Source organism: Neolamprologus brichardi, chromosome 19 (genome assembly GCF_056152115.1).
Source record: "Neolamprologus brichardi isolate AB-2024 chromosome 19, ASM5615211v1, whole genome shotgun sequence".
Lineage (NCBI taxonomy): Eukaryota > Metazoa > Chordata > Actinopteri > Cichliformes > Cichlidae > Neolamprologus > Neolamprologus brichardi.
Window position 1 is genome coordinate 16030861 of NC_142122.1, and position 22695 is coordinate 16053555.

General features: G+C 40.0%; 1 protein-coding gene and 1 non-coding gene across 3 annotated transcripts; one reads left to right on the forward strand and one right to left on the reverse strand.

Annotated features, from left to right (window-relative positions):
* The first annotated feature begins 717 nt into the window (after positions 1–717).
* On the forward strand, positions 718–8369 carry mtfr1l (mitochondrial fission regulator 1-like). Of its 2 annotated transcripts, XM_006798540.3 has the most exons (8): positions 718–826; positions 3036–3118; positions 3209–3316; positions 3407–3516; positions 3895–4106; positions 5926–6301; positions 6384–6543; positions 6680–8369. In XM_006798540.3, exons 2-7 carry the CDS (start codon positions 3104–3106, stop codon positions 6499–6501), a joined length of 939 nt encoding a protein of 312 aa, XP_006798603.1. In that variant the 5' UTR covers positions 718–826; positions 3036–3103; the 3' UTR covers positions 6502–6543; positions 6680–8369. The 2 variants fall into 2 exon arrangements, with proteins under 2 accessions (XP_006798603.1, XP_006798602.1); XM_006798539.3 differs by having other exon boundaries at positions 6384–8369.
* A 6446-nt stretch (positions 8370–14815) lies between these two features.
* On the reverse strand, positions 14816–14897 carry trnas-gcu (transfer RNA serine (anticodon GCU)). Its single transcript has one exon. It is a non-coding gene; the product is annotated as a tRNA-Ser (tRNA).
* Positions 14898–22695: the final 7798 nt, after the last annotated feature.

Consider the following 22695-nt stretch of genomic DNA (forward strand, 5'->3'; position numbering starts at 1 on the left):
TTGTTCTTAGCGCTCAGGAGTGGCCAGCTGTGGTCTTCTACTGCTTCAGCACATTTGCTTCAAGGTTTGTTGCTTTTGGAGATGTTCATCTGCATACTTTGGTTATAACCAGTGGTTGTTTGAGTTACTGTTGTATATATATATATATATATATGGTTGTATAGGAACTCCCACCCACACTGCCCAGATCAGCAGTCCAAACTTTTGGCACAAACATCCATCCTATTTTCATGTCACTTAAGACATTTTTTTTCTTCTCCATTCTGATGTTTGGCTTGAACATCAGCAGCTTATTTTAATCATGTCTAAATTAATTGCACTTGGTTTTAAACATAAATCAATACGGGATGTTGAAATGCACTACCTTATACTGAGAAGTACTTTTTGGCCACTTATATCATTGCATTGGGCAATCCATAATCAACAACAAATAATCAGACTTTTGTAGTAAAAAGCATTAAACACCTGCAAGACTTTATAAACCCTCAAATTATAATTGTATTATTCTTAAAAGTAGGTCATGTGGTGTTGAGGGTTGGGCTCAAGACAGCAATATACTGTACATAGTTTGACAACAATAACAGCTCGTGGTTTTTGGTAAAAGATATTCGTGGATTTATTTGTAAGCACTGCTCACTTCCACCTGTAGGAGGTGCTCTTGAACCAATCCTGCAAGGAAAGGAAGCTCGTGAAGCTGCAGCCAATCAGATCGCAGGACAGAGAGGTACAGGTTTCCGGCCTGCTGAACGACAACAATCTGAAAGACGAAGAGGAGAAGCTGCTGCTTCCACTTCATCCTCGGGATTGTAGTCATTTATAATCGGCGGTAAGTTACAGTTTTCAAGCTTGTGCTGAATTTTGTTAAGTTGTGCGAAACATGCTGAGATATGTTGGTGAATTTCAAATTTGAGGGGTCAAGCAGGGGGCCGTTTTTGGTGCTGCTAAAGCTAGGTGACGGTGCCTGTGTTTGGGACCATTTTTTAGGTTAGCTACCCGGCTAATGACAAACTCAGCAAAGCTGTTCACAAATCACAGGACTAAATGTTGTCTTTCTACCGCTTTGCACCTGCTTTCATCCAGTTTAATGTCAGACAAAGTAGCATGCGTCGTTTTCATTAATAAAATTACCGGTTTTAGCTACCTAGCTATTTTAGCATTCACGTTTATTACTCCGTTATTTGATGTTTACCAGATAGACGATGGAGTGTGATTAAGCTGTACCAGCTCTGACTAGCTCCCGAGGCGTGACAGTTTATAACACCTGTTTACGACTCGTTTTTTAAAAAGAAATTTTTCAAAAAAGCCACAATCAAATGAGTGCTGATAACTTAACTGTGTATTTGAGCCTTTTATGGCGATTTCTGATGTGTTTGGAAAGTATGGTAAGTAACACGAATCGCCCTGCATTACTACTAAGTAACAAGTCATCGATATTAACAACTGCTTTATGTCATATTTTACTAAAACAAGAAAAATCTAATTTATGGGAGAGTACTAGTTCTTGTGAAGTAACCATGTGTTCAGATTTTTCCTGTTCCTCTTAAACAGTTTTGGGCAAGTTACTTTAAAAAAGTAATTAATTATAGTTACTAGTTAGTTCTTTGAAAAGTAACTGAGTCTAAAAGTAATTAATTACTTGAAAAGTAACTATTCCGTTACTTTAAAAAACGTTTAACCCTCTGGGGTCCAGGGTATAATTGTCCATTTTTAACTACTTTTGATTTTCCCTCCCTCCTTATTTGCATCCATTTACCTTTTACCTTGATTTTTTAAATAACCATTTCAAACTATTTACAGAACAATCAGCTGTTCTGCATTCAACAAGATGCCACACAAATTATTTGTGCCACTCCGAAAAAATAATTTCTGTCCACTCTAAAGGAGAACATCACAGCCTGATACCTGCAGGTCTGACAGCAGCAGGTGTATCACTCCTTTTTCTACCTGGAGACAGCAGTCGCCTCATTGTTCTGACACACAACACAAAACTATCCACAACACTACACACTAACTACACAAAGATAACACATTAACTACACACTCCAAACACGCTAAACGTCACACATCTCTTACATCTCAAAACTCGCTCTCTCTTTTTCTGCTGTCTTTCTCTCTCTCTCTCTCTCGCTGTCACTCCTAAAACTTCCCCTGTTTTTTGTTTTTGTTTTTTTGCTCATAAGCAGAGAGTGCTTGCCTGCGCTGTGCTTAGACCAGGGGTGGACAATTCCAGGCCTCGAGGGCCGGTGTCCTGCAGGTTTTAGATCTCACCTTGGTTCAACACACCTGAATCACATGATTAGTTCGTTACCACGCCTCTGGAGAACTTCAGGACATGTTGAGGTTGAATTTAGCTATTTAAATCAGCTGTGTTGGTTCAAGGACACATCTAAAACCTGCCCTCGACGCCTGAAGTTGCCCACCCCTGGCTTACACAGTAAACGTGGCGAAACTATTGAGGAAAAAATACCGCGTGTATATTGTTTATCATGACTTTGGTTTTACGTGGCCTATCAACACAATTTAAAAACTGGTATATATCACCTTGTTGCTTTGTCTTTAAGTGGTCATGTGATTGGCTTACCACGACTACTTTATTCTTCCTCAGTCAAACAGCAGCACTCATGCGATTGTTTTGCACCCTTAGCTCCAGGTGTTGTGCTAGACAGTGATCGTGATTACCGTCCGCGGGAGCGCGCGCAGCTGCTTAAAGCTGTAGCGTCCAGATTACTTACGTAGTCAGCTACTTCCGTGCAACTGATATAAGATGCAGTAAGCTGAACACGGCTTCAACCGTCTGTTTGTTGAAAAATAGTAACGGACCGTATTTTCTTGTTAGTAACTGTAATGGCGTTGTAACGATAGGAATAGTAATTAGTTAGATTACTCGTTACTGAAAAAAGTAACGCCGTTAGTAATGCCGTTACATGTAACGCCGTTATTCCCATCACTGCTCTTAAATAATAAGTAATTTTTGGTCCCGAGAACTGGCAGTCTCTCTCACATGACATCTGTTTACTGAAATTTTTTGTCTTCAGACACTCCCAGCAACAAACTTTGGTGTGCAACTTCCTGATGAGACGAATGAGACTGATCCACAATTAACATGGAAGCAGAAACGGTAAGTTTTAAAGAGTCTTTACACACACGGATTGTTCAGGAAAACAAATCCAGCAAGAAAAAAAAACGTATGTGTTTTTATTGTTTGCAGGAAGTTATACCCATCTGGCAAAATAAGCCTCACGGATCCACGCGCAGTGTTGTGAGAAGAATAGGTTCCACTCTTCCACTTAAACCTCCTCAAAGGGCATGTTTCCAGGTAAATGAAAAATACTGTATTCTCCTAATTATTCTGTCCTTTTTATATAAAAAAAATGCTGCTGTATACATTAATGTCTTTGTGCATTAGGAGCTACCAGGTCTGCCTTCTCTTCGTCCAATGGACGGACCTATGGTTCCTACCTTGGCAGACATAGCCTGGATTGTTGCAGATGAAGAGGAGACATATGCCAGAGTGAGGTGAGTCTAGACTGAACTGAATAGAAAGGCAAACATGAAGGTTATGGAGTAGTGCCGGGTTAATTCTTCTCAACAGCGTTAAACCAGACACTTATTTTCCAACTTAGGAAACTGATATATTGTCCTATTTTCCTGTACTAGACAGGTGTTGCTTCATCTTGGTGGGGTTTTTTTGTCCTTTTATTCATGAAATTTGAAAAAGGTTGTATTAATTACAGTGCTAATGTTTCACAATAGACACCTATCTGATGAGCTGTTGACAAAGATTTCTTCTGGGGAGTTGTTAAAAGGAGACATTTGTACCCTGGGGAGATAAACAGACTCAACACCTCAAATCTGTTTTTTTGTGACAGTAAACACTTGCTCTTCTGTTTTTAGAAGTGACACACGTCCTCTAAAACACGAATGGCGACCCACACCGCTCCTGGTGCTTCACAGGAATTCATCTGTGCCCAATTTCCGCCGTGAGGGCAAAAGGATGGAGGGGCTGAAGAAGCCCGGCGTGACTGCACTGAACCGTACTACAGCACTGCAGGATGAGCTCAGCAGACTTCGAGCGCAGATCGCTAAAATTGTGGCAAGTGATTCAGGTAAAACAACCAGAGATTTGCTACCACACTGGTAAGGTGTTGTCAGCTGTTGCTATATCAACCATAGCGCTGTGGTGGGTGGAAACTGGCAGTCTGGTTAAATGAGGTCCGCAGAGGATTGGAGCTTTAAGATTGCTTTATTGAGCCTGTGACAGAGTTACTTTTCCCATGACTGTGTTTCCTTTGTTGCCAAGTCAGCAGCCCTGATTTTGCTTGGCTCTTTGGTACTAAGATATCTTGGCATCAGTTTGTAGGTCAGTGAGTAAAGATAATCTCTGAGAGTTACCCATTTAATAGGAGCTCTATTCATTTGCATTGTATTCTTTGTGTTGTATTATAATTCAAATAAATGGATTCTGACTTTAATTCTGATTTATGATTAAAAAAATGGAAGTCTTCATCTATCAGGCAAACAATTCCACTAGAGCAGGGATGGGCAACTCCAGGCCTCGAGGTCCAGTGTCCTGCAGGTTTTAGATATCACCCTGGGTCAACACACCTGAATCACATCATTAATTCATTACCAGGCCTCTGGAAAACTTCGGGACATATTGGCTGTATCCCAATTCAGGGTTTGCAGCCTTAAAGTACGCAGCCTTAACGGTCCACAAAGGCTGTGTACTCAAAGACCGCTAAGGCCGGAAGTGAGAGGCTTGTGAAATGGGATGGTCTAGCCTCCGTTGCGCTGCCCAGGTTGCCTAGCAACCATGATACTAACAGCTGGAAACGTTTCATACAGCTTTGTTTGACAGAAATGAAGGAGAAAATCTTTTGTTCATTTGTTTGTTTGTTTCTACATGAGCTTTGATCATTCACTGTAAGATTAAGGTCAGCTATTGAACGGCGTATATTTTAAAGTAAAGGCTTTAAAACCAAGTTAGTACAAACGTCACTAATGTCACATAACTTTGCTGACATGTGGCCAACAGTAATGTTTTAATGTTCTTCGTTATTAAACATTTGCACATAAATAAGTGACATAATATTCAGTACTTAAAGTTTACTCTTCGGCCGCCCCTCATCTGCCGTTTTTTTTTCGGCAAAATTATCAACACCCACCGCCGCGCTATGCATTCTGGGATATGTTGGGCCACAAAGTCTACAACGCCACATCCTTAAAATTCAGGGAAATGAAGGACCGCATTTGAGGGCCGCATTTCGAGCAGCCTTTGAATTGGGACAGTCTTCGTCTCGTCGCTGTGACGTAATCGGCCTTAAAATGCAGCCTTTAAGGCTGCAGACCCTGAATTGGGATACAGCCATTGAGGAGGTGTGTTGGTTCAAGGACACATCTAAAAACCTACAGGGCACCGGCCCTCATGGGCTGGAGTTGCCCACCCGTGCACTAGAGTATGATCACACCTCCACTTTAATGTCATTAATGGGGAAATGGGCTATAGACACCAAAACGAAGAAGCTGTAGACATGTTTACCTTTGTTATTTAATAGGCCACTTGAACAAGTGATCTGTGGATCCAGCTTGAAGTGGCTCTTTGGAACTGATGTTTAAGTACATAGGCACTGATTTAAAATTTCCAACTGCCTGATGAATTGATTTTGGGCACAGCTGTGATGTGTGAGCACTGGAGGGAGCTCACACATAGGGGATTACGTGAACTATGAATAATTAGGACAATAAGCAGAAGCAGTGCTTAAAGCGCTTTATGCTTGTTTATGTTTATACTTTGACTTTATATTCGATTCAAAGGAAATAATCAGACATGGCTCAGTTTGAAATGTGCAATTGTTTATGTGGGACATTGCTGAGAGGCACAAGCTAAACAACTGCTGCACAGACCATTTCTCTGCTTTCTTTCAGGCTCTAACCCCCTCACCCCAGATCTGCTCTCGCCTGATGACACAAGCATGAGCTTTTCCATGGCGCCTTTCGAGGCGGCGTCCTACCAGCCGGCCCCCACGGCGGCTGCTTCCTTTGTCATCAGCGACGTCACAGAGGAAGAAGAACCGGAGGAAGAGGAAGATGAGAAAGATGCCGTCTCTGTGGTTTCAGAGCTGGTCCCTGACCCTCTGCCCCCTGTTTCTATGACAGCATCAGCTACCTTTGATTTAGACAGGCCTAGCATGGACTTCCGGGAGGCAGAGGAGGATACAGTGTCGCTATCAAAGTCCACCAGTTTTGCTGATGTTATGGACATCCTGAAGGACATGAACCGCATGAAGATGAGCAAAGACAGGTAGGAGATGTTGATGTGCAGAAAGCCTCAGAGTTCTCAGGTTTGTAGTCATAAATTTAATGGTTTTGGTGTTGTGATGCAGGTACAACAGAGGCTGCACTTCCCTCAGGGAGGAGGACTCGGCATCGCTGATTTCAGAAGCTCTGAGGAAAAAGTTTGTCCTGAAGGATGAAGATGCTGCCTCTGTGAAAAGAAAGTAGTGCGATCATGTTAATAAGAAATACCCAATCCTGCTGCTCCATGTAAGTCAGGGGAGAGACTCAGTTTTTGTAGTTCCTGTTTTAAAAGAAAAAAAAAAAGAAATTAAACCTTTGACCACAAGTGTTAGGTAACTGTTTTTTCTTAGTTGCTTTTTTCTCTTTTCCTCGTGATTTTTAGGCCTTTGCCTGTGGATAATGTACCCGTGGATCCACAGCCTCGCTCCTCAGACCCAAGGCAATAGCTGTCTGCCAGAGATAGAACAAAAACACTTTGTCCCAGACACTTAAAACCAGTGCGGGTGCATTGTGAAGGGGAACAGCCAACTCTTGGTAACAGTCAGTTTAAGCACTGCGTCACACAACACTTTCAGTGTGTTTCTCTCTAAAATTTCTTAGTTTTATTTTCAAACAGACTCAACAGACTTGATGCCAATGATGACCAATCACTCGGTCATGTAAATCTGATTTGCTTTTGTTTTTATAATACTACACCGGGGAGGCTGACATTAAACCATTATCATTTAGTTTTTGGACCCAAATTGTGGAATGCCCCTCGCTTTGAAGAGGGTACTGCCCGTCTTTCTTAGTTTTGTTTTCAGTTCTTTCACTAAGGAGATGCAAACCTGTTTTAGCTATGTCAAGAAGTCCACTCGCATACTTGAAAATGTGTATGTACAGATGAAACAGCTGTAGTGCATATGCAGGGAAGTACTGCAGGTGTATCATAAAAATCATTTAGGATGTTTGCTGTTGATGTGTGCATTTCAGTACTGAGTCTGTGGAAATGCACAGCATCATGTACTGTTGTATTGCTCGATCCACTACACTTCTGCCCTTTAGTTTCAGAGTAACATCCAGATCCATAGTCACTGATTTTACAACTGAAAGGGGAGAGATTGCATTGATAATAAAGAGGACAAAGGAGGGAAATATGCCCCCATCCTGAGTTGTATTTCCAGTAAAGCCAACAACAGATGCAAGCTTGTACAACTAAGACTCTTAACAATTTTGCCTGTGTGCAGCATGGCTAGTTGGTAGGGAAAACCATCTGTATAATGTTTATAATGTAATATTAAACAGGTGATTTTACTTTAGGCAGAGACTAAGCTTATGTGTAAGAGAGCTTTTACATCGTGCAGAGTTTTTACAGAAAGTCTATTTAGATCGGTCCACGCCTTACCTGTTCAGATGCCTAATTTTATCCCCTTTATTCAAAGTGCCATGGGTTTGTTTCATCCATCCTGCCCTCCGTTTGTCCTAAATGTGCCCTTTGTTCTCAGCTTTTATATTAAGACTCCCAAGCATACAGTTAGCCTGTTAACCAGCTGTGTGTATGTGTGTGACATTCACAAGTGTTAGGTTTTTTATTTAAAAAAGAAGAAAGTTGTCACAAGAAAAATACTTCCACACGTGTCCCTCCTCCTCTGTTGTTGCTGTCATGTGTTGGCTGACAGGAGTAGGGATTTTCTTTGGTGTGGTTTTGCTGTGTGAAAAGACACTGCTAGGATATTTGTGTTTGAACTGAACAAGAATGTGCACATTCCTGTCGTCATGTAGTGGAGTTCAAGTTTGCTTTGACTTGCTGGAACTGGCTCCGGTAGATCATGTCACATGCTTGACATGAACACTGAGGAAAATGCCATATGCAAGTTTAAATAGATTTACTAAGTCTCTAGACTTGAAATGATGACCCATACACCACATTCACTACCAGCTGCGTCACCGGTCGTCAGACTTACTCCATTTGCTTTGAAATTCTAGTTTGAGCATTTGTCGCCGTTGTATCTCCATGTAGTCTTGAGCCTGTCAACACCATTTTTTTTGTCATGTAAGGACTTGTAAATAAAGAATGTGCTGATGTTTTGAAACAGTGTCATTTTTTTTAAAAAAAATTACCATGCAGTGATGGACGTTGCCACAAGAGGGCAGCGCAGGTAAACCAAGGAGTTGATGCTCTATTCAAAGGCATGATGGTTCTTTGTTCAGAAACAGTTTGGAAGGTCTAACTTCAGTTCAGTAAGGAGGCAGCCTACTATTAGTTTTAGCACTGGTTTTCTCATGTATTCCTCATGTACTGTGCCAAAGTGTGATTTGAAGTTTCTTGTTCTTTGGTGTAGAAGGTAATTTATGCTTCAAAGGAAAATCGTGGACTTAAAAAAAACTGTATACAAAACATACATTTAGATGAAACTAAGCACACATTAACTAGATAAAGTAAATGATCTAAATCCATATTTCAACAATAAATTCATATGAGGTAGACAGTGGAATTCTCATAGACTGTATAGATTTATGAATGGTATCCACTTATTTTGCATTGTATGTTCTAAATTATTCCACTGCAAGTCACAACTAAGTTTTGTGGATTCATCTGTTATTGTTGCTCAATACAGAATATTTTATTGATATATTATTAGTGATGCCTTCACATGCAAGTAGTGTCATGGTGTCAAAATAGAGCTAATTTTATCTTGTGCAAAAATAGGTCATTTGGCCCTAACAATGAGAACTACTTTATAAAGAGGTCAAATGTCAAAATGCTCACATTCAACCAAAACAATGCTAACAGTTGTCAAATAAATACAGGAGTTACAAAGGTTCTCTGAAATGTATTTGGATGGAAAAAGTAGCATAATATCAAAATCCTCAGATTTAAGTGTCTTTAAAATTACTTCTGTAAATGATGTGAATAGCTGTATTTAGTTGCTTTCCTTTATTGATGCAGCCTAACTCTAGCCCTCACGTAGATAATGTTAGATAAAGTTTAAGTGCATGCAATATCACATCATACCTACTAAATCTCTTCACTTGATTACTCCAGTGGAGTGTCTGTACTCATGTGATTTTCCACAATTATTGTTAACCCACATTCTTTCCCATTTCCTGTTCTTTCTCGGGATGATCCAGCCCCTCAGTGAGTAGCAGTCTATTTTCTGTGAGAGTCCTTGGCCTACTTTGTCCCTCTTCACCTCCACGGTGGACTTCCTACCTATTTTAGATACAGGGAGACGTCTGTGGAGAGCTCAATTAATAGGTCTCAGTGTCAAAATGAGGCTCTTCTAAACCTATAAATAAAGGCCTTTAGTTCAAAGTGACATTGACACATTTTCATCACTACGACACTTGTTAGAAGAATTTCAAAGCGGGCTAATGCACTTTTGAATGAGCAGCTGCAAAAAGTTCCTTAGAAATGTCAAAAGTGATTAAACTTGACAGAACAAACCCAAACTTGGAGTTTCACGCCAGAGACGTGAGTCTTTACTTAGAGGTTACTGTTCTTATAAATCCTGTCATATATGAATTCTATATTTCTGACTTCAGACGTCACATCAGACAGCACAATCAGCACCCAATCGGACTATAGACCACACCTCAAATGTGTTATTCCTGACTCAACTGAGTAATGACTTATTTCCAGTTGCAGAAGTGAGCGCAGCAGCATATACTATGTAAAATATTGTTACTGGCAATTGTTTTGGTGATTTATTGATTAATTGCTTTACCCCCCTCCCCCTGTTAGTACACAGTACATTTACAGATGTAAGCACCACATTCTGGCACCTGCCTCTGAAAGCAGCAACACCTCTAAAAATAGGTCACTATAAAGCCCCCTTCTCACAACAACAACACTTTGGCTTGCGCTGTGCACAAATGATTTGCTGCAAGCAAATTGCAGCACAATGCAAGCGGTGCTTCCGGGAAGTACTTCCATGTGACTTTGACCACTATCACCTTAGCACAAACATATATAAACAAACTGACTTTAGAGATTAAAAGCACTTTTTATACCTACAAAATGTTTTTATTGCAACTTTTAAGTTAGTTGTTTTAACAGACTGACTCATCCTTCTGCCTCAAGTGGTCATTTGAGGAACTGCAGCTTTTGGGACTTGTGTGGCTTTGGAGTTTGGGCCATCACCCCAAACTGGGAAGCAGCTCCAGCTGAGTTTCTGCTCTGGAAGAAGAATCGAAGCAGCAAGCATGCAAACAGTTAGAGCATCTGTCATTCCGACTGGTCAGCATGTCTTGTCCATGTCCCTAACCACTAAAGCTTTTTGTCACTGTCTCTTTACATGACTGGAAGCTCTACAGAAGTCTGTCTTTGGAAGAAGAAACATCCCTCATGTGTCCCAGATGTTTTTTCATGCTGCCCAGAGGCATCTGTTACTTTCAAGAACAATATGATCTGTGGGACTGCTTTTAGGTTGCTTTGTGGCTGTAGAATTGGATGGGAGTTTTACTTTGAGCAGAAGCGTTGTCAGGGCTTCTCGTTTTGATTAATCCGTCTGACAAATGTGCAAACAACTATTGCAGAAAGGAGGGTGCACCTGAGTTACAGCTGAACTGAAGCAAAACGGAGTGATGGGAAACCAGCCTGCAGCCATCAGTCTCACAGCTCAGGTGTAACAGAGAACATGTCACAGGCGAAAGAATTTATAATAGCACATTCATTGCATCTTTCCCAAGGAATGGCTTCATTCGTGGCTCACACCTCAAAATACACCATTAGCATTTGAGATCAAAATACACGCACTGAGGCTCCAGAGAAATGTGGCATTAATATATCCATGCAAAGACTCTGACACTGAATATTAAAGAATGATACAGTAATTAATATAATAACATATAAATGACACATTTTCTATATCTATCCAAAACAGACTTTCAGTTTTTAAATTGTTATATTTTGAATATGTTAGTTGAAATTTGCGCTTTGAGACAACATTGAGATTTGTATATTCTCCCTTTGCTCGAGCTGGTTCTCTCCAGGTACTCCAGCTTCATACAGTCCAAAGACATGCTTGTTAGTTTAACTGATGACTCTAAATTTGCCATAGCCAAAGTGAGCATTGACAACCTATCCAGGGTCCAGTTTCAGCCCTAGAATAGCTGGGATAAAGCATTCCTTGTCAAAATATTGCAAAACTACTTGGTTTTCAGTTAGAAAACATGAAGCTGCTTTCACTTCTGCATAGAAATGTCACTTTTGCAGCTCAGCTGTGGAAATACCACAGGAAATACCAAAGGTAAAGTGCACTGGGCTTCATGATGATCAAAACAGCTCCCAAACTCTGTGCTCCTCATTATCCACCCAAGAGAAAGAGCAACCTGTGGAAACATGAGTTCCAGCGTTTCATTAATAGGTCAAGTGTTTGCTTTTTTTGTATATGTGTGTGTGATTTATATTGACCACGGCAGCATTATGTAAAGTGCTAATGGCAAAGCAATCCCAGTATGGCTTCACACCACTCTGATGTGCGCAAGACTTTTCAATTGTGTCTACCATACAAAGAAGAAAAAACACAGAATGTGTAAAAACGTAACAGCTTTTTTGTGTTTGCGTGTTCACTTCAAGTGTCATCTTCCACGTAGTATCGTAGCAACAACCGACTGAATGAAGCAGCAACTGAGTGGATGACAAGGGTCTGGGGTAACACAAGCACAGCATCTGCTACTTCTACCCGCCCACCCTCCCCAAGAGTCACCCACGCATCCGCCCGCGTCATCAAGACACAGAACCAACACTTATGACTCACAACAGCAAAAGCTCCACAAGAGCTGTTGCAGCTCAATTGAATTCACTCTGTAGCTTCTATTTTGGGGCCTTTGTAGTGCTTCTATCTTATTAGTGGGTTAGCCCTCTAAACATGATTGCTTTGTGATGCAAAGTAAATTGCGTCTGTAAGTGGTGCTGTTGATAGCACTCGAGTGCGGCGTTACCCTGCCTCTCACTTTAACAGCGCGGCGAACCTGTTGCAGCTCTTTCCAGAACATCAGAGTAGAATACCTGTAAATTTACAGTGTTAATTTAACTCTCACTTTATCTGCCTTTTATTTGATGCTACATTTGCTGAATTTCTTTTCTAACTTCAATTCGCAACAATTACTTGCTTTCTTAAAAAGTCAGGACTTAATTATTTCTGTCACTTTTTTATGTCAAAAACAACATAGACCTTTAAATATGGCTCTAAAAAGTGCAAGTGAATTGATAAATGACAAGAAAAGATGACATGAAAGGTGAGCGATGTAATGAAGATGAATTGCAGACAGGTCTAATGGGTTCTGTACGGGCAAAGCAGAGCACCTGATACCTGTCATTTGCTCAAATGCGTCATTTGACATCACAAATTGGAGAAAGTAATCTTCATGGCCTTAATTCAGCCTGCAAAATGATCATGCATGCCATTTGTTTCATTAGATGACTTTGTAGGTAAATATCTAGAAAGCATTTTAACGATCGGCTCATCTCAAAATGTAGACTCCCAAATTTGGTAAATCTGGTAAACAAATAGGGCTATGTCAAAGGAGCTTGCAAAGAAAAGCGTCTGGACTTCTTTAAGTTACTTGAAGACGTTTCACCTCTCATCCGAGAGGCTTCTTCAGTTCTAAGGTCAAATGGTGGGGAGTCCCAGATATAAACCTGGTGGGAGTGTCCCCCCACAGAGGGACAAAAGGACCCCCTGATGATCCTCTAATCGCCTGAGCCAAGGTGTGGAACTGGGTGTGGGTCCCAATCAGGTTCCTGGACTGCGCTGTGCACATTGAAGAGAATGGCAACCTCAACATCGAAGTTTACCGGAAGCCCACACACACGGACCAGTACCTCCTGTTTGACTCCCATCACCCTCTGGAACACAAACTTGGAGTAATTAGGACCCTACACCACTGGGCAGAACATGTTCCCTCTAAGCCTGAAGGGAAAAAGAAGGAACACACACATGTAAAGGAAGCACTCAAAACGTGCGGCTATCCTAAATGGGCATTCTTAAAGTCAGCAAAGAGGCACAGAAAAGAAGATCAGACACCAGCGAGGGAGGATAAGAAGGACAGACGCAACAACATTGTCATCCCCTATGTAGCCGGTGTATCAGAGAAACTCAGGAGGGTTTTCTCCAAGCATGACATCCCGGTGTACTTCAGACCCAGCAACACACTCAGACAAAAACTGGTTCACCCGAAAGACAAAACGCCAAAACACAGACTTAACAATGTGGTGTATGCTGTACAGTGCAGCGAGGAATGCCCAGACCTCTACACTGGAGAGACCAAACAGCCACTTCACAAGCGCATGGCACAACACAGAAGAGCCACCTCCACAGGACAAGATTCAGCTGTCCATCTGCATCTTAAGGATAAAGGACACTCTTTCGAGGATGCCAATGTTCACATTTTGGACAGAGAGGACAGATGGTTTGAAAGAGGAGTGAAAGAAGCCATCTATGTCCACTGTGAGCGACCATCTTTGAACAGAGGCGGTGGTTTACGACACCAACTCTCTGCCATCTATAATCCAGTTTTGAGATCCCTTCCCAGACGCCTTAACGCCCACTCACACCCTGGGCCATCTGACCTCAGGAATTCGCATGATAAGTTGGGGCCAGGTTTCACAATGAACTCACCCGAAACTCTGGCTGATTGGGACCCACACCCAGTTCCACACCTTGGCTCAGGCGATTAGAGGATCATCAGGGGGTCCTTTTGTCCCTCTGTGGGGGGACACTCCCACCAGGTTTATATCTGGGACTCTCCACCATTTGACCTTAGAACTGAAGAAGCCTCTCGGATGAGAGGTGAAACGTCTTCAAGTAACTTAAAGAAGTCCAGACGCTTTTCTTTGCAAGCTCCTTTGACTACGATGACCTGGATGACTGAGAACCTTCACAGACAAATAGGGCTATGATTGTTTTCAGAAATGATAAGGAGATGGATGCATGAACTAACCCCGAAGCTCTGAGTCATTTATGATTAGAAATTGATAAGAGCCAGTTTGTGAGTCCCAGATGGTACCCAGCATTGTGGCCTACATGGCAGCCATTAATAAGTGATGCAAATTCTGTAGCTAATATGATATGCAGAAATATGTGTTGACTCAAAGGAAAGACTGGATGTAAATAACAGTTTTCTTAAAGTGGCCTGTTACTGACATGAATGAAAATAAACTGATGAGCTTACTTACTGTACAATTTATTCAGACGCATTTACTTGTCCCGTTTAGACCACTTTACATAAATATTACTAGTAAACTGCGGTTATTAACGGGCAACTGTTTTTGTTTTTTTGGTATACTTTATTAATATTAATTAATTAATATTATTAATCCAACCAATTATTAATCCCCTGTAGAGAAATTAAACTCCGCATTTTACCCATTCACCCAGTGCGCAGCCACCAATCTAGCGCCCAGGGAGCAGTGTGTAGGGACGGTACCTTGCTCAGACGTACTTCAGGGTAGCCGTTCGGTGGATTTGAACCCCCGTATTTCATCCCGATCATTGCGCGAACCTAGTGAGCTTTCTCCTCCCGAAAATGAGACCGACGAGGATGGGATTCGAACCCACGCGTGCAGAGCACAATGGATTAGCAGTCCATCGCCTTAACCACTCGGCCACCTCGTCATATGCTGCGCGTACGCTCAGGGTATATGAGAGACCTATATTATTAGTATTATTAAGGAATTTTGAAAGCTCATGTTCGTGTTGTTTGAGAACTACCACTAGAGTTAATGCATCCTCATTCATTAAGCATCTCCTGTTTTAAAACTATGCCTTTAAAAATTAATTAAAAAATAAACTGTTATATTCACAATATACAAGCAGTGGCAGCACTTAAGCACATCCTTACGCTTGCGTTATCTTCAGCATAGTATATGAATTAAAGGCAGAAGCGAAGCAGAAAGAGAAAGCTAACCAATTTCCTCGTGAATGCAACCAGTACAGCATGGCTAGCCGTGTTATAGCGGGATTAACAGCGCAGTTGGAGTCCTTCTCTCACTTTAAATAAAACATCCCATTTCGTGCCAAGTGTGCACTTCTAATTACATGGCTGATAAAGTATGTAACCAGTGATCAAATATGAATTTTATGGCCCAGTCCTGTTTATCTGTACTTGTACAGATGTTCCACTCTGTCACTGTTATGAAGTCATAAAATATCACCAGTATTTGAGTCACAGACACATTTATTAACCAGTAAATATGGGCCAACGTCTCAAAGCATGAACTTTCTGTATGTGATTCTCTGTCTTTCAAAATGTCTGTGGAATTTATAATTAAAATATCTATAATTAAAGTTCTTGTTTATAATTCAAAACAATGAATATCGTTTAACTCCTGGCTTATTACTCTCTCTACTTCTACTTCTATATATTGTATATAGGTAGGTATATAAGTAGGTATTTTAGGGAATATTATGTTTTCTTAGCCATTTAAAAAACTGTGCATCCTGTGGGGGAAAATGGACTTGAGATCTCAATACTAAGAGACAAACTAAAGCAGTGTTGATGGTAAAATTTTAAAATGATGACCATTTCTGTCCTTGTCCTGGTCCTCTGAGTTAATGTTATTTCAAATGAGGAGTGGTGGTGTTTTCAGTTCTCATTATGTGTGAAATATGTTCTTGATGTATAATTCCTTTTGAAAACTGTGGTGTATCAAAAGTACAACCTTAGTTTCAAAGTTTTCATATCAGGACATCAGTCCATCCTGTCACGGTCTGCCGGGGCAAGCCGTGTGGTGATTATTTAGGACCCGGAAGCGGCAGCTCTGGTGCAGGTGAGTTTTTATTTACAAAAGTAAATACAACAGAAATGGCGCGGGTGCAGCTGTAACAGAAAACCTAAACTGTGCAAACTAACAAAACAAACTAGAACAAAGATGCAGGGAGGTCCGGGGAAAATATACACAGAGAGATGGATGGAGAAACGCAGGGAGACCGAGGGGAAACAACACAGACGAACCAGCAACGACTAAGACAGAAGACACGACTTAAAAACACTCAGAGAACACAGGGAGATTACACACAGGTGGGGGACACAGCTGGGAGTGATTAACGTGACGAGACTAGGGAGGCAAACTGAAAACACTCACATAAGACGCAGACCTTCACAATAAAACAGGAAACACACACACACGCAAAGACACAGACTAGGAAACGCGGACTTAACACAGGAATAGATGGGCAGAACAGAATACACTAAACAGAAGGAACAACAGAACCAAAATCACTAACAGAAAACACAAAACGCTGGGTCAAAAGGACCCAGGATCATGACACATCCATTTACAACCATTTTCTTCCACTTATCCAATTCAGGTTAGTGGTTTGGTTGGAGCCCATCCCAGCTATTAGGACATAATAAAAAATACCCTCAGAAGAACAGCAACACATGACATATTACATCATGTCATTACTTATTTAACAAAAGCTAAGATAGTTTAATTCACTTCTAAAGATGGATTGGTCTGACCAATGAATCAATGGCTCGGAAAGTGGAGGGAGTAGAGGAAGCTATTAGCTTAATTGTATATTTTTGAAAACAAGAGTAGTTTGAGAAATCACTGGTATTGTGGTCAGCGTGTTGCTTCGTGGGATTTTGCTGTTGGTAACTAAAATATATGAGAAAAAAACATAGTAATAATCTTTATAATATAAATTCCACAAAAACATCAAAAGCTAGAGAAGCCCTTACAGAAAAATTAAGCTCTGACATGATGATTGTCCATTATTTGCCGGTCAGTAAATGTGTCTGTGACTCAAACACTAGTGATTTCCCTCAAACACATTTTCCTGCTTTTTAACAGAGACAGAAAGGAACATCTGGACAACTACAGATAAAGTACTGGACCATAAACCATCCTTTTTGACAAAAACGTGATCACTGGTTGCGTACGTCATCAAATATGCAGTTCTTGTAGAAGTGCACACTTGGCATAAAGTGGGATGCTTTATCTATATTCTGGGATCAGTCCAGCCATGCAACCTGATTCATTAAAGAAGGATTCCAACTGTGCTGTTAATCCCTCGATAACACGGCTAGCCAAGATTTACTGGTTGCTTTAATAAGGGAACTGGTTAGCTTTCTCTCTTTTCTGCCTTTAATTATATACAAGTATAAGGTTGCTGAAGATAGCACAAGTGTGATGCTCACTTGTGAGTGCTTCAACATAGATGCAATTACCATATCCAGTAATGCAAAACCTTTAAAATCATGACTGTAACTTTAACTAAGTTACTGAAAATATTAAAGTCAGTTAGTTAAACTTAAGGTTATCTAGATAATTCAGTCTTGATGAGTTATCATTCCTGGAAGACAGACCTGAGGAAGAGATTATTATTTGTTAAATACACTGTAACCATGAACAGTTGTTCGTCCTCTCACAGAGATGTGATCCTCTTAATGAAACAGGGGATCAGCTGTTCTGTGTTGCTTTTGGCCTCTGTTGTCTCATTAGTCCTGACTGGCACACAGTAGGCTAAAAAGTGACCAGCTGGAGACCAGCTACACTGTCAGGAAGTGCGTCACTGGATCAAATACAGTGATGCAAGAACAGTATATCAGTTTGAAAAGCTCCTACTTAAATCAGCATTCAGTAAAATGAACAAAATGTTCAATATCTCAATCAGCTGAGTTTTACACCTCTCGAGTGTGAGATCCTGTGAGGTGTTGAAGACTCATGAATCAGTAGAGACACATGAGGCAAAGTTGTTGTTTTAGAAACCTGCCATTAATATCCAACTGTGGTGTTCAGAAAACATAAAACATAAAGCCATAGCTGTTTTTATTTTTATTTATTTTTTATCTTTAAAAAGAGATCGTTGGTGAACCTCAGAAGTGTTCATACATATTTTTTCAACAGCAATTTCAACATAGGGCAACTTTTCTGCATTTTTACTATTTGTACTAAGCTAATAATTCATTTGTGCTACTCTTTCTTATTCTGTGCACAGATACAAACTAGCAGGAGTAAGGAATATGTCTTAATATGTCTTAAAGGTAGAGTGAGGACTTCATGAAAACAATGGCGGGGGGGGTAATGGTGTTCACCAGCTTGTTTCTTATTCCCTAGTTATCGATCATCAAAACAATGTTACTCTGGTTGCAAGTCAAGCAGGGTAACACTGTTTTAATGATGCCAACCGTGATTTAAAGCAACCTGATAACAGCGACTAAGGAATGAGAAACAAGCTAATGATTAACCATGTATGCTAAAAAACAAGATGAAAATTATTTTTCATAACTTTGTAAGAGGTCAGAAACAAAGAGGATAAAGTAGCATAATTTAAACAGAAAGTGTTTGTAAAAGCCACAATAACAAACTGTTTTACTGATTTCAGTCCTGCTAATCCTCCTGCTAATGCTTGAAATAAACTATGAGATATTTTTGTATATGTTGTGTAGATGACAGTGTAGCTCACGACAGAAATACTATTAGAAAGTGGAGTTTGAGATGTGACAAAGGTCCCTGTGTTGAATCAGAGTAGATACTGTGTGTAGAGATAAAGTTGGCTATACGTGTTCAATTTGAAAGTTATATTTCTTTAAAGTTGTAGTGGCAATTCCTTTTGTTTGACAAACCAAACATCCCACAATTAAAAGTCCACAAGCCACTGCTGCACTGAGATACTATTTCGTACGCAGGCAAAAGAAGTCCACTGTCCAAACTTGAAAGTTGCGTTTTTATGGTTTATTTATCCAGTTTGGCAAGCAATAACAAGATCCATTTTTTTGTTACTTCCTGCTGCTTCTCCTGCTCTGGTAAAAAACCATAGGCCCACCCCAGTGCATGCTGGTCCTATACCAGTCTCTTTATTTATAGAAAACAAAATGGCCCTACAGCTCTTCCTGACTAATTTAACAAAGTAACATCAAACAAACTTTGAAACAAAATATTAACCAACAAATAACTTGTAAATAAACCCCAAAATATAAGTAAACTAACAACAAACTTTAACTAATTTCAAAATAATAAAAAATAAGAACAAATAGCTCCAACAAAAGTGAAAGCTCTCTCTCTCTCTCTCTCTCTCTCTCTCTCTCTCACACACACACACACACACACACACACCTACACACACCTACTCCTAGCTCTCATTACTTTATTGTACCCTGCAGAGACCAGTCTTGGGGTGGCTCATAATAAGATAGGCTAATTAGACTGGGTTCTTGGGGAATCCACTTGCTCATTACTGTAACACATGCTGGGACATATGTGTGTGTCTGCATGTGCATGTGTAGGTGTGTGGCTGCTCTGTAATGTCAGGCTGGGTCATTGGTACTTGATCACATGACTTTTTGAAGACTTAAATTTATAATTTCATCAAATATGTTGGTTCTTTATTTCTCTGCTGTTCGTGTCCAGTGAATCCAGATAGAATTACAGTATTTGAAGGCTTTGAATTTGCTTGTTTGATATGAAACTATTCAATTCAACAGAAATGCTTTGTAGTGGCTTATAATCTCTCTTATAATAATTTACTGTACAGAAGCTTAAATGCAATGATAGTAATCTTTTATCCAGGAAGTCATTTTCTTATCAATTTTCCACTGTGTTGTTAGAAAGTCACAGTTGGAATGAATCTTAAAATGAGTAATAATTACACAACAGATCTATCATTAGTTATGATAACTAATGATCCAAACATTCACTCAGTCTATCAGCCCTTCAATTCATCCCTGAATGTGACAACACTGATCATGTCTTCTTGGCACAGAAACTGATGTGAACGCCATGTGTGTGTGAGCAGGAGACTACACTCCAAGAATAGCTTGGTGACATGTTGAGTCTCCCAGAGGAGCTGCGAACCCAACAGAAAGAGGCAAAATGTGGAGTTTGGCACATGCAAGTGTGACAAAGTCTGAGAGGGGATTTCATAACCTCATGGTATTCAAGACACAATGAGCGGAACAGTCACCAGTGGCACCAGTGGATCAGACTCACTGTTCAGTGAGTAAAGCGAGCTTTTAATGTCATATTTGGTGATTTTTTTTTTATAAGGACACATCATGAATGAAGAACAAGTCAGAAGTGTTACTCATTCATGTTGTTATAGGAAGACATTCATGAAGATCTTTATGATTTAACATGAACCACACTGCCTTCTTACAATTACTACTAGCATAAATACTTTTGCGCCCTTTTTTGTGCCACAAATTTGTGCCACAAATGTCATGTTTTCAGTAACTTTGGTGGATATAAGGTGTTTACAGCCTTTTCCTATTACTGAACCTTTGGTTCTGATGGAAATCTGGTAAAGAAATATTTCTGCAGTTAAATAATTATTAATATATTGCAATCATTGTAGACAAACTGATGTTAAATAAAGATATGTGAACAGCTAAAGGATGACTCTTTTGCATGTAAATCACTGTTAAAACAGCCAACTAAGTATGCTGATAAAATGTAATTAAACCATTGTTGTGCTACCACGATCAACGGGTTGTGGACGTTTTGTGCATTAATAGAATGTTAATGTCAGCATTTTGAGCATGTTAGCATCAGAGACTTTATATACATGGATGTGGCCACCATGACATGAGCCTCATGGTAAAGCCTCTAGGTGAGCATTTTGGCTTTTACCATTTTATGAAACAAAATGTGTTTGGAAACCAGATGTTGTGAGGGAAGGAGAAACACTGCACACTCATACCTCAATCGTGAGGTCGACCTGCTCTAAAGCATATCCTGTTTTATCGTCTTTTTTGACTCCAACACGGTCCATGAAATGGAAAAACCTCATGCTGTATCCACAAATGCTTGAAACTACCTTGTTCCAAGTGTTATTTTCAAATTGTCCCATGTTGTCTTATCTGGTAGTGGCCGATGGCTGGTTCTGGATGCTTCTTCCTGTTAAAAGGGAGTTTTTCCTTCCCATTGTCACCAATTGCTTGCTGATGAGGTCATGTGATTGTTGGGATTTTCTCTCTATTATTATTGGGTCTTTACCTTAAAATATAAAGTGCCTTGCGGTGACTATTATTGTGAATTAGTTCCTGTAAAGACTAAGCCTACGCTTGAAGCCACTGAGGTGTTCGATGACGGAGGTGACATGATGCCACTGTCATGAATGAAACTTGAGAGTGCAGCTGTACTTATCTTGTCCGTTTAACACATTTATTGCTTTCCATCAGTTGCATTTGTAGTTCAACAGTTCTCTTAGTATACAACGTCATTTAACATAAATCACAACAGCACAAATTGTTTGTTCCTTCCGACCAATAACGCTTGACACTAATTACATGTGCCTACCTTAAACACTGTACCATAAAACATATTATACCCTAAAAACACAAAAAGTGACCCCTAGTGGCACACATGGGGTAACAACACAAAAAGGCTCCTACAGTTCCTATATAAATAAAATTAAACGAAACTGAATTGAATTAAATGGAATTAACTTACTGACTATAAAACCAGATTTCCTTTGGCAATCCGAGGAGCTGCCCACTTCTGGCCAACTTAGAAACACTTAAGCTACATACACAGTCGAAGTTATTTGTAGCATCGTGGCGACTAGAGACTGTAGAAACTGAATTGTAAATATTTCTCATCTTCCAGGCATCTTTCTGCCATTGAGAAAGAAACATGCCCCTGATTAATGTATGACCTGGTAGTAAATATGTTCAAAGGTCACCTAGGCAACTGGAGGCTGGAAAGACCTGGAAACTATGTCCAACCTTTATATACAGTCTGTTTCTAGCATGCACATGTTAGTGTTTATTATTTCAAAGCACCCCAAACCCAAGTACAGCTTCACTGGTGATGCTTTTATAACACTATGGAACCAAAGTTGATTTGAAATGTATATGTGAAATCATTATATATGCAGGGAGGTCTATTTAAGCAATATAAGACATCCCAAAATGCATTTCCTCGTTAACATCCTATAACTCTTCGTCATGCATGAGAGGGCAGGTGTGATCAGGTAATGGTTCAGCCTACTTGTAAAAAAACAAAAAGAATTCTGCATTTCTATGGCATATGTGTTGCATGTGTGTGATATGTTTATTATTCCTCAACATCAGCTGTTGCACTAGTATGAAAAAAGAACACATGTTTAAAATTTAGGAATATATGAAAATTTAGTGTGCGCTCTTTTATCTTTGTGAAGAAATAAAATCATATTACTCTGGATTTAGTTATGGTCACAAATAAGTATCAAACCAAGTCTTTCAAATATTACATTTTTCCTGAGAAAGTAAATAGAAATTTGAGAAATTAATAAAAACGTGCTCTGTGGTTATAACAGTTGAAAGAGGTGGCTCATTGATGGGCATACCTCTTCTATTGTTCTTCTGGCTGATGCCTTATCCACAAGATGTCAACACATGGATCTGTATATTTGATTTGGCATATTCTTACACCAGAAGCTCTTCCTGATACAACCCTCCCAAGGGATCCTTCACATATTAGACGAA

Excerpts from the sequence above, each read along its gene's own strand:
- mtfr1l (XM_006798539.3), top strand. Across the intron at positions 4,107-5,925 it reads AATTGTGGCAAGTGATTCAG|GCTCTAACCCCCTCACCCCA; the intron begins GTAAAACAACCA and ends GCTTTCTTTCAG. Across the intron at positions 6,302-6,383 it reads ATGAAGATGAGCAAAGACAG|GTACAACAGAGGCTGCACTT; the intron begins GTAGGAGATGTT and ends GTTGTGATGCAG.